Source organism: Hirundo rustica, chromosome 11 (assembly GCF_015227805.2).
Source record: "Hirundo rustica isolate bHirRus1 chromosome 11, bHirRus1.pri.v3, whole genome shotgun sequence".
Classification (NCBI taxonomy): Eukaryota; Metazoa; Chordata; class Aves; order Passeriformes; family Hirundinidae; genus Hirundo; species Hirundo rustica.
This window is the reverse complement of record NC_053460.1, coordinates 13544664-13556990: the sequence shown is the minus strand read 5'-3', so window position 1 is coordinate 13556990 and position 12327 is coordinate 13544664. Positions and strand designations below refer to the sequence as shown.

The following is a 12327-nucleotide window of genomic DNA, read 5'->3' as shown; positions in this document are numbered from 1 at the left end:
TTCTAAATCTGCTCCCCCTCCACTTTTGTTCAGCATTTCACACACAGGCAAGCACATTGTGAATGGGATATTTGCTCATTTTGATAAGCTAGTAAGGTTTTTGCTTTACAAAATTCGCTGATAAATGAATGGCTTTTTTTCTGAATACTCAGAGTACTGAAATGAAAGAAATTAAAAGATCACGCAGTTACTATTGCCAGGATAATATAATATACAAGAATTGCAAAGATAATTATTTTGGTTCATCATCTTTTGCTAGATCAGCTGACATTACACAAACCACCCTGTTCTTAAAGATAAAGAGCACGTGTTTCAAATTTCAGCACTAAAATTATATTTAAGTTGTTCTTAGTCACTACTATAAAAGTGTTTTTCTAAAAAAGTAGGTCATACTTACTCCATTACTAGAGGCTCATCATAAAAAGTCTTATTTAACACAGTTTTATGGTTAAGATCTGAAAACAGAAAACATGAATTTGATTCAGTTACCCATATATTCGGACATTTGCATTTTCAACTAAGACACGATTCTTCTATTCATTTAAAACCATCAGTTTTATGATTAAAAAAGGCACCACTTAATACACAAAACTAAATAGCTTCCAGAAATTTTGCAGGTAAGGGTGAGTTACAGTTAAAATACTGAAGGCTTTTTCCCTTTCCACTTAACTCCTCAACCAATTATTCTAAGTAGATCTTAGTGTGTATGACTGCAATCACACAGATACAGGAAAACTGAAACAGCTGGGATGAAGACAGGCTAAAAGTTTAACATAGTATGTTAAACTACTGCTTAATGTTTTGTCACTGTAAAAAACATACTTAATGATACACACTGAGTACCTGAAATAAGCAGTAAAGGTAGACTTTCTTAATGGGAAGCGGGGAGTAAGTTCCAATCAGGTTATCACTTTAGACTTCACTTTTACTTGTAAGCCAAACTCCTTGCCAGATTATTCCCATTTCCCTTCTCTCTCCACAATGTTTGTCTTTACAATTTCCACATTTCATACAACTGTCCCCTCCTATTGACCTGTCTGTCAAACTCCTATTAGCCAAGGAGAGGTCCCACACCAACCACTGCTTGACTTTTTAACCTCTCACTCCTCCTCCAGGCCCCATTTACTCCTTTGCATCCCCCAACACTTAGGTTTTATTCCCGAAATGAAACAGTAACTTAATTCAAGTCCTCATATTCTTCCCAATATTAGAGATGCCTGCTATTCCCTCAATATTTGATCCATTGCACTTTTCCAGGCTGCTTGTTTCAGCTCTGACTAAAGCCAGAAGCAACGGAGTCTGAGGCAAACTCACCTGTAACTATTCCATAACACAGTTGTTTACAATAGTGATTATTCTTCAGTAGTTTTTGTGGATTAAAGAGTATTTTCCTTTGCTTATTTGTCCTTGTTCAAACCCTAAATTCTTCCCCAAACCCTTTCCTAGCAAAGTCAACAGAAACCAGAAAAAGACCCCAAAAGAATTCACGCAACTCATGACTATACCCAAAGACAGAATTAGCTATACCTCAAAAACTGCTAAGAGACTCCTGAAAACTTAATTCTACAGGTCTTGAAAACTTCCAGTGATAGACACTCTAGAAACTTTCTTCCAATACCCACTTTAGTGTGCCACTGTCTTTAAAGTGTTTAGTTTAACATAAATATTATATTACTGTTGGTAGGTTTAGGGATGCTATTTTGAGAGTTGATGCACTGAAGTTCACGCCAGGTTCCCTGTGCATTTTAAACTGAAGATAAATCTTCTGAGATAGTCTTTGTGAAGCTGACATGCATGATGGGGAAGCCATGAGAAGCAGCTCTTCAATTAATAGGTACTGCCAAATTAGAATAATGTTTGGTTCTATCTGTTGCATAATATACTGCAAGCATTGTTCCCTTTCATTAATTATTGAACACAGTTTAACAGCAGGATAATGTATGGGTGTGAAGCTGAAGAGCTGCTAATCTCTATTTTAGTTGTAAAAACAATCATTACATTGTAAAAATGAGTTGTAACTTCTGTGACAATACTTTGATTAAGAAGTCTAACAATCTCATTAAGAACCAGTCTCCGCAACTCACCTAGTGTTTGGTTGTGTCCCCAAAAAATAAACACTGAAAGTTCATCTTTGCCATGACTTGGGGCCTGGGTAGTGAGAAGGACATCCATTTGGGAATCTCCATCATAATCTCCAGGAACTACACTGGTTATGGTGACACCAAGAGATCTGGAATTAAAAACAAAAGCCCCCCCACACAAATAATTGTAAAAAGGTGTGCATGAAAAAAACACTTGTGTGGTCAAAGGCTCTCTCAATTATTATTAGCTGGGCTAATACAATCTTACCCTTCAACACCTTGGTTTACGACAAAGTCTTACCAATTGCAAAAGTAACTCAAAATCACGCACCTGACAGGCTTTGTCTAAGGAAAATGACATTTTAACTCTAAACTTCAGCTATCAGGCACTCTTCAGATGTATCCTATTTGTTAATGCTATCTACACTTCATTAAATCCTCCCATTTGTTGTAGAACCAGTCAACCAAAATGTGTTTCAGTGAGCAGGATCTCTTGGTTGCACTCCAATAGCAGGAGCACAAAGCAACAGGAGCTGTTTAAACAGCAGGAGTCAGGCACAGGCAGATTTTTGAAAAGACAATGCCACTTCCTCCTACCTGCTGCCAGGTCTTACTCCACTGTCCCACTTTTGTTTGTTCTTTCTTTTTTTATTTGCTTACCTACTTAAGACTCTGCTTTACACCCACAAACATGGGACATGTTAAGGATTAAAACCAGATAATTTCTAATGCATTTAACAAATTAATTCCTTCCAAGACAGAAGGAAATAAGGAAAAATAAAAATATGTAGAATATAGAAGATAAAGCTGAGCTATAAAAGCAATTTAACTTTTAATAAACATAATACTGTTGGTAAGCATTATTCATAAGCAATAACCATAATAGTATTACAGGATATTAAAGCTAGACATACATATATGCACATAAACAGATTACATTTATTAAAAACTGATTTTTTTTAAAGGCCACACATAAACCTGAAAAAAGAACAGCTCTCTACACAGAAATACCAGAACACCATTTTTCATATTTCTTCTAAGTCAGATGATAATAGCTGGATTCCATTAGTAACTACAGCAAATAGATGAATTTCCCTGAAAACACATCTTGGGATTGATACTAAAGCTACCCACCATGAATACCTGTGTATACTATGGAATGACAGTTTGCTTCACTAGGAAATAAAATCCTGAAGATCCAAATCAACTGCAAAAATATTTCAACATATGGGTATTTTAAATACTAATTTGAAGACAAAACCTAAACCATATACATTCTATAAGGGGTGGGAAGTCCAACTTATTAGTCAACAACATGAATGACACAACTCATCTCCACAGATTCTGTCATCTGACCAACAAAACAAAAACGCACCGGGAAATGAATCAGGAAGTTGGTCAAGAACTAGAGCTGTAAGGGCAAGCTGAACAACAAGTCAGAGAGGTAACAAGAGCACAGACAATTCCCACTGAGTGCAGAGAGCTGCCTTCAAGGAAAACAGGCTGTGGCAGCATTGAGCATCCACACTTACTTCATTGGTAGCCTAACACGGGGCTTAAAGTAGGGTTCCTTCTGGTCAGCCAAAAAGATCACCAACTCATTTCCTGCCAAGGCAAGCGAGACCATGAGAACAGAGAAGACTGAAATGGCTTATACACAAACCCAACACTTAAACAACTCTGCCACAAATGACCATTCCCCACAGCAGCAAAAACTCTGAAAGATGTCTCATACCACTACTTCCTCCTCATTCGAAAGGAAGCAAAAGAGCAATTCTTCAACACAAAGTCAGTTGCATCTCAAGGGAATGCTAATATCACAAATCTTCTTTGAGGGTTTAGTGTTAGAACTTTCTCTCTGTTATTTTTATCACATTGCTTAAAATAAAACTTTCTGTAATGGACTAAGAAATATTACTCATGGAAGAGTAATAGGCAGCAGTTCCACAAAACTAATTAAAGCTCAAAAGCTAGCTCAAAGTAATTCTTTTAATACTATGTCTCACATAGCAGGATCTGATACTGCCTTTCCATGTCAGCTGCTCAAAGCACTTTAAAGGAAATGCAGAATTTACCTGGTTCCCTGCAGCATCTCCTAATTTGGAGAAAAAGATACAAGTATCATTTCACTGCTTCAGGGTTGCTCTAAATAAAAGCCCGTATTTTATGTTGCAGAAATAACTAAAATTCAGGGAAGAAAAGAAGAACTCTAACCTCAATGATGAAATAAAATTTTCAGTCGGTAAACCACAATACACACGCACTTACCTCTGTCAGTAAAACATAGCTCACAGTGCAACAGTTGTCTTTTTCTCCTCCCCTCATTCTCCAATAAACCCAGCTGCAGTACCACAAAACCATTCTCTCTAAAAGAAGCTCCAAACTTGAGCTACCACAGTACTTTTTAAGAGCATTGTTTTGTGGCAGAGTTCACAGCTGTGAAGTAGCAGAGAATACAAACAGAAGGCACCTGCCACAAACCTCTTGAGGAGGAGGAGAATCCACCACCAAATGATTAAATGCACAGGAGCCCTTTCAGAGAGACCAGAGCAGCAGAGGCCCAGGGTAACGCTGCCTGAGCTGCAGCTCCTTCCTGACGAGGGAAAGGCCTGGCACAGGCTGGGCAGGAGCCTGGGGCTGCCCCAGCCTCACACAGGGCACCTGGGGGCTGCCTGCTGCACCTGCAACTCCCATTTCACACCTCACACGCTCACCTGCCCTTCTATCAGCTACTTGGTAAAGTAATGACCAAGGTAAAGAGACAAATGTGTTTTTTACATGTACCAGGTTCCAAGTTAGCTGCAACACTGAGAAATGAGATTTTTTTTTGTTTTGTTATTAAAGATATATAAAAAAATCAGCTCAGTGCTCATCAACAGCCAAAACAAATTAACTATTAAAAATTATTACATGAACAGAGAACAGAACTACTATGCCACCACAATCAATCCTAAATGCTGTTTTCAGTTTTGTATTCTTTTTGAGATAAGAGGACAGCAAAAAAAACCTAGTGCATTGGATGGTGTGAAAAAACAGGAACAGTTTCCACACAAACAATAATTATGTAGATTAGAGGTCTTCAGGCTGAGTATCTGTGTTATATATACCATATGCACACACACGTACATGAAATAAATACCACAGAAGTTTCCCAAATTGCCCCATGAAATGCAGCAGGTGAACAGGAGACTGTTCACTCACTGCCCTGTACTACCAGCAGAGGCATCAAGCATAACCAGAAGCTGGTACATGAAACAAGCAAAAAGCAGGAGCTTCCCCACTGACCTGTTACAAGCACAGACTCACAAAACATGTAAGTGCATGCATAAATCCATTTATTTGTATATTCTGAGTTTCAAAAAGTGGCTAAACCCAAAGTCCACTAGTACTTTTGAATTGGTCTTGCAACAGGATACTTTTGGACCTGGATTACCTCTTACATTCAGAGTTTACTATTTCTTACAAAGGTATGAGCACAATCTGATTTTCTTTTATGTATTTGGGCATATGGAACATTACTGTCATTCAACGGAAGAAATGCAAGATCAGAAAAAAAATATATACCAAAACGTGCAAGCCATCATCACCTTTTCCTTATTAAGGGTCAAGAGTATTAGGACTGAGCTGCTTTACAGCCTCCTCTTCCTCAAAGTCTGGTGTCATCTCCAGCGCTCATTTCCTCATGCTGCCTATAACTGGCTGCCATTTATCCCACTATTTAGAACTATTACGTTTTGTTTTGAGAGTATTCTGTAGTTACTTTTCATAAAGACTCAATGAAACATTATGAAAAGTAATGTTTTCAACTACATTATTTCAAGCTGATTTTTACAGTCATATCACACAGGAAAATGATTTATTAAGTGCTGCTATAGAGAAAGAAATCACAAATCTCGTTTCTGAAACTTAGAATTTATCACATTTTTATATGCATTCATCTGAAAGATAAGAAAGTAAAAATTAAATCTCTTATCACAGACATCCATTTTAAATCTGACCATTTTTTCAGTAGATGAGCCAGTGGAACATTTCCAGGGAGCCATGCATTTCAATAACTCAACTAGATGGGAAAGTCACTCATGCTTTACCAAAGCTACTTAGAAAAACATTTCTGAGATTGAAGGAATAAAAAAGGTGAATCTGAGAATAAATTTATTGTCTTAACATGCTTCAAGAAAGTAAAATAATCCAAGACTAATGTCTGCAAATAACACTGACCCCTGAAAATAAACCCTGATTTGAGGTCTCCCCATTTCTGAAGCCTTAAGAGAAACTTGTGGCAGGTGACAGCTGTAACAAATTTCTCTACCCTGACAGTTTAATAATGTTCGAAGTAGGATAATGTGCAATTCTTCCTCCACATCTGTGAAATGTTCATCTCGGTTTCCAAAAATATTGTGAAAGCGGGAGCAAACCAACAACTTATGACCATTCAAGTCGTAGGGTGAAGCCTCTATATTAATTCACAGATTCAACTTTAAAGAAAAATGAGCCCTATATGAACCATTCTAGTGCAAAGTGAATAGCGTATTCCACACAGGGAATACCTCGGGAGAAACACAAGTGTCAGTTTCATCCAGCGAACAACGCTGTGCTCCCCGCGCCGGCCCTCGGCGGCACAGCCCCGGGCACCCAGGCCGCGCTCGGGGAGAGCGAGCGGGCGGGAGCGCACAGACCCCAGGGATGGCAGGGACCAGCGAGCCCATCGCCTCTCCTGGCCGCGCAGCTCGCACCGAGAGCGGGTCCCTCAGCGCCGGCCCCGCCGTCACCCCGGCCCGCTGCTCTCCCCGGGGCTGCCGGGGCACGGCGGCGGCCGCTCCCGGGGCTGTCCCCGCTTCGCTGCGAGGGGACGAGCAGCCCGGCTCGCACCGCCCGCGCCCCCAGAGCCCCAGGCCCGCAGCCGGCCCCGCACTCACCGCCGCGCAGCACGAACAGGTCCGTCTGCTTGTCCGAGTTGAAGTCGCCGAAGGCCGCCAGGGTCCCGCGGGCCTCGGGCCCGAAGAGCTGAGCGGTCACATTCTGCAGGGCGCGGGCGGGCCCCAGCAGAGCCAGGGCCAGGGCCAGCAGCGGGGCCAGCGGCGGGCACGGCCCGCGGGCCCCCATCGCGCACGGCCTCGCCCCGCCCGCGCTCTGACGGCAGCGGGGCGGGCCCGGCCGCGGTTTGCGGCAGCGGCGGCGGAGCCGCGCCAGCGCTTTACGGCGGGAGGCGGGCAGGGCCCGCCCGGCGCCGGCACCCAGCGCCCAGCGCCCGCGGCTCCCGGGAGCGCTCCGCCATGGCCGCCACTCACATGGCTGACGTGAGCTGGAAGATGCTGGAGCTGCGCGCTCGCTCCAAACGCTCAGGTCTGACCTCTTGGCTTGCCCGGGAGGAGCTCCAGGGATCCCTCTGCCTCGCGCACTCCCTGCCCCGCTCCCGGCCCGGCGCGGAGCTGTCTCCCCGTCCCCGCCGTGTGTGTCGGTGGCGGTGCCGGCCCCGGGGGGCGCAGGGGACACCCGCGGGTGGCGGCCCCGCGCCCTTGGCGGGCACAGCCCCGGGTGCCGCACGGTGTCACCTGTGCCCACGGGGCAAAGGCGGCTGCTCGTGGCGGGGTTAGTGCCGCAGTCGTATAGAGTGTTGCGGTTGTGGGACAGATGGAATGTTTAGGGGAAAATAGCAGCTTTTGCCAGGTTTCTCTTAGGTAAAGGTAACCGTTTTACGGCGTGGGCATTGCTTGTCCTGAACCTGGACTGTGGGGCACGTTCTGGCCCAAGCCAAAGGGTGGTGTTCGCCCAGTTAGCCTGAATCTCTGAACTTCAAAAAACTTGGGGTTTGAATTTCTTCTTCTTTTTTTTTTTTTTTTTTTAAAAAGTAAAATACATCATAGTAGGAGTTTAATTGTTCTAATGGAAAAAGTTTTCCGAAAGATCCCTGTGTTTATTTATATGCCATACATGCTTTTAAAACTCAGTTGTTACTTACTTGCATGTTTGGTTGGTTTTGTTGTGCTAATAACTTATCAGACAGTGTGAGGCTACAACGGGGCTTTATGAGGGCTCTGAAGAATTGATTGTTAAAAGATTGGTCCTATTAATTTGGCTTTAAAAGTTGAATTTGTGCCTAGATTGGTTGGCAAGCCGCACGGTTAGGCGTGCCCATAAGGGAGTTGTTACTCTGCCCGGTTGCGGAGACACGGGCTGTGCTCTGAGGGCTGATTGACAAATAGAGCCATGGCCCTGCGGAGCCGAGGCTGGCACCTGCCTGCTCCGGGTGCCTGAATCCCGAGCCTCCGGGCAGCGCGGGACTTTGGGGATCCCCTGCAGGGTCAGGTCTGTGTCTGCAGAAGGCATCTGATGGTGTCAGAAACGTCACTTTCTTAACTGCTGCTGCTGCCTGATACTTTTTTGTTAAATGTATAAAGAATTGTCTTCCGAGCAATGACAGATTGTTATTGTAGTTACTTCCTTCTTTCCCAGTTCATGCAAATTTTGTCCAGAGCTTGTCTACAGATTTGTTGATGGCATTTTATATAACAACTGAAGAAATTAACTCAAGAAATAAACATTATTTTAGAGGAAAGGTTTTTCCTGATAAAAGAGTTGATTTAAAAATCGAATTTTATTTATTGTCTTTCAGGTAGCAATCATATAAACATAAAAACCATAAACATAAAAATAATGTTCTTATATTTCAAGTTTACTGCTGCATCTTTATGTTGTAATCTGTATAACATCAGGGCTTTTTTCTTCCTTCCTGGCCCTGTCAGAAGGAGACGTGGTTGGGATTTTCATAGAAAGGGACAGAAACTCCCCCACATGTTTTTCTGCCTTGGCTGAGGCCTGTGCTGGAGTCCTAGCTCACTAACAGCACTGTTTTGTTTAGTTTGGGTTCTTTTTACTAGTGTGCTTCTTGGAGTAAGATATAGTAAACATGGACACACGTGCCTGAAGTGCACCAGTGACTCATGTTTTATAGCCTGCAGCAATGGCTCATGTAAGACTCAATCCTGTAGGAGGTAATTTGTATCCTCATGTTTATGTGTGTTGAATTATGAATTACTTTTTTCCCAGTAAAACCAAATTTTATTCAGACATTTTCATTTCCCTTCCTGAAGCAATAAAATACTGCTTCATTTGTTGCTACCCTGATTAGAAGCAGATTCTAAAGATAGTAGTTGATTAGTCTCAAGCTGCTGAAATTTTTCTTACTTTAAAAAAGATAAACTTTAAAGATTTGGAAAAACTTTTCATAATTACAGACACGTTTTTCCTTTTGCATGTTTCAAAGGGGAAGATGTCCTACCTCAAATAACTTAGATATTCTGTGCGTTAAGTAATGGGTATGACTGCGAGGAACATTCTGGTGTAGATTTCACATGGAATGAAAGCAGCACTATGCATAAGCAGAGTTTTAGCTCCTTATCATTAATGTTACTTAACACTTTAGTGGGGACTAAGTAAATATTTTTATTGCATCTTCAAGTATATCAGATTGCATTCATCACCTTTTGGCGTTTGTAGCAAATTTCCTATTGGATAACAAAGCTCATGTCAAATATCCAAAAGATGGAATTTTTGTAAACTCAGATGGAGTAAACAACTAAGTTTTATGGAATTAAAAGCAAAATAAAACCGAGAGTTCAGTGTAGAAGAAGGAAACATAAGATGTAATGAAAGTTTGTGCTGTGCACTCTGTTGTGTTAATAACTCCACTAACATTGCTTTCACTTAATTTAATGCTGATTGCCTTTAACATTTACTAAACGGTTTTGAAAATTACTGTAGCTTAGCCTGAGACGTTTGTGATTAGCTGCACCAATTTGAAATGGCCAATTTGGATGATGACAGAGCCTCCTCTGCGCATGCTTTTTTAAAATTTGGTAAGTGTGCAGTTCTGTTTTGTTTTTGTTTGTGGCTATTTAATTCAACAAAAAATAATTGTGTGTTTTGTTTCATGCAGTGTTCCATGTTAGTAGATTTTTAGCACTGTACAGTTAGAACTTAAAAAATTGAACTCTTTCAGTAAAAGTTTCTGAAAATTGTAATCTCCTTAGATTGAAATCTACTGTCAAATCTTCCTGTTCTGTTTGTTTAGAGTTCCTGTGAGAATCCCTCAGTGCAACCATCTCTGAACTCAAATTTCTCTTTTAAGATAACAGTCATGTGAATGGTACTTTAAGAATGGTGTTTACAATTGACTCCTGGTTTAGAGATAAGTAAAATTTCCGGTCAGTCAGTCATTGGTTACAAAGTTTGACATTTGGAAATTAAGTGGAAGCAAAGTAAAGCCCCCTGGCACAGCTTCTCCTCAGGTGTCACAGAAGCTAGAATACATGAGGTTGTCCAGATCATTACTGTGTGTTTTGAAGGGAATTTGACTGAGATGAGATGTATTCATATCACTGTGTGATTGGGGAAAACTCTTGTGTAGTCCTCATGGAAACACAGTAGTAGTACAGGTGCTGGGGAGAGTGCCCAGGTAAGGGGACACAACTGGGTGGTTTGGACTCCCCTGCCCTGCCTGTGGCTTTTTGGTTTTGCCTCTCTGACCATCAAAAAATGTGATGTGTTGACACTGTAAAAAAAAAAAAATTCTATATCTATCTACTCTTTCCTAATTATTGTATAGGTAGTTGATGTTTCTCTTGTTATGATGCAAAAGAAATGTTTTTAGTAGTTTTAACACCTATTGTTTTGAATTCTCAGAAATGGCAATGCCTCCCTGAATATCCTGAATGGTTTCCTGTCTTGCTTGTAGCATTTACAAGGCTTGTGTGGTAGACTTTGGCATTTTGGTTATGTGAAGCTCCTGTGTACTGGCACGATGGTCAGTATTTTATTTCTGGTGTTCAGTAGCTTTTGTGTATTGTTAGTTACTGTAAATCCTGAAATCAGTAGCTTCCATTACCTATAATATACTGGACAGAGAACTACCTTCAGTTGATTAGGAAATAGAGAAAGGACAAAATAAATCAGAGAGTGTTTTTTTCTTGTTCCTCTGTGATGAGCAGTGAGAGGCCCCGAGGAAATGGCGGGAGCAGTGTCAGGGGAGGTTTAGGTTGGATATCAGGAAAAAGGCTCTTCACGCAGGGGGTGGTTGGGCACTGAACAGGCTGCTCAGGAACAGTGGGCAGAGCACCAAACCTGACAGAGCTCAGGAAGAGTTTGGACAATGCTCTGAGGCACAGGGTGCCATTCTGGGCTTGTTCTGTGCAGGGCCAGGAGCTGGACCTCGGTAATCCTCGTGGGTCCCTTCCAACTCAGGATATTCTATGATTCTGTGGAATACTAGTTGAATTACTTGCACAGTATAACACATGATTTTTCTTTATAAATGATAGTTTAAAAGCTTTGTCACTTCAATGCTATTTATATGAAACTATTACAAGATTTTACTCATTTTTACCCATTTATTACTGTCACTCAACCAAGGTAACAATTCATTCCTTTTACTTACTTCTACTGTGTATTCAGGTAGGGGAATACTTTAATACCTTTTGTATCTTCCTCTTCAAACCCTTCTACTGGTGTTTCCTTACTCTGTTTTGTAGAACAGTTCAGTCTGGAAGGGTTGTCAGGATGTCACTTACTCCAGCCTCTTGCTCAAAGCAGAATCATAGTTTCCTCCTGTATGTTGTGATTAAAAATCTCCATGTGATATCATTTCTTAAACTTTGCTGTGAGTAGAAATAAAATCCTCTTTGGTCCCAATGACTTCTGTAATGTGAAGCTGTCACTGTCCTTACTAATGCTGGGCAGTGAAAGTTACAGTGTTCTGAGGTCCCTCCCTGATCTCAAGTGATTATGTCTAGACTCTAGACAGGCTGTGATCAGTTTTCATTCTTATCAAATCTACAAAGAAATCTTGTATTCTCAGCTTTTTTCTTTTGGCCTGGCCTGATTTAATTATGCAAACAAACATTTTCTTTTGTTCTTCAGGCATATGAAATGTTGGAAATAAAGTTCTTGCCATGTTGCTTCTATTAGTTTGGGATTAACTTTGTGGAAGTGTTTGTTTCTATTAATTCTGTACTTTGAAAAATTTGAGTAAACCTTCCTTGTTGAAATATGCAAGTCTTGATCCATAGACTCAATACAGAATTCCATTCTAATCCCTATTTTTCTTTAATATCCACAATTCCTGCCATCTTCAAGGATGTGTGGTGTCCAAAGCTTCCACATACACAAATCTGGGAGCAGAGTTGTTTTAAAGCCATTTTGGCCATAGCTTCTGAATCCAAACATCTGGACAGCTCACATCTCTTCCCTG

General features: G+C 41.3%; 2 protein-coding genes across 5 annotated transcripts in view; one reads left to right on the top strand and one right to left on the bottom strand.

The window, feature by feature from the left end:
• The window catches only part of ITFG1 (integrin alpha FG-GAP repeat containing 1), a 71650-nt gene extending 64443 nt beyond the window's left edge, over positions 1 to 7207 (bottom strand). The window contains exons 1-4 of the mRNA XM_040075086.2: positions 6998 to 7207; positions 3614 to 3686; positions 2085 to 2230; positions 398 to 455 (exon numbers count right to left, since the gene is read on the bottom strand). Of these exons, the coding sequence (XP_039931020.1) occupies positions 398 to 455; positions 2085 to 2230; positions 3614 to 3686; positions 6998 to 7184 (464 nt within the window). The 5' untranslated portion in view covers positions 7185 to 7207. The remainder of the gene's footprint in view (positions 1 to 397; positions 456 to 2084; positions 2231 to 3613; positions 3687 to 6997) is intronic.
• An 87-nt stretch (positions 7208 to 7294) lies between these two features.
• PHKB (phosphorylase kinase regulatory subunit beta) overlaps positions 7295 to 12327 on the top strand; it is a 72895-nt gene continuing 67862 nt past the window's right edge. For 2 of the 4 annotated variants that reach the window (XM_040075077.1, XM_040075078.1), the window contains exon 1: positions 7295 to 7424. In XM_040075077.1, coding sequence (XP_039931011.1) covers positions 7355 to 7424 — 70 coding nt within the window. In that variant the 5' untranslated portion in view covers positions 7295 to 7354. Of the gene's footprint in view, positions 7425 to 9842; positions 9938 to 12327 lie in introns of those variants that run through there. The other 2 variants (XM_040075080.2, XM_058422035.1) reach the window with 2 other exon arrangements.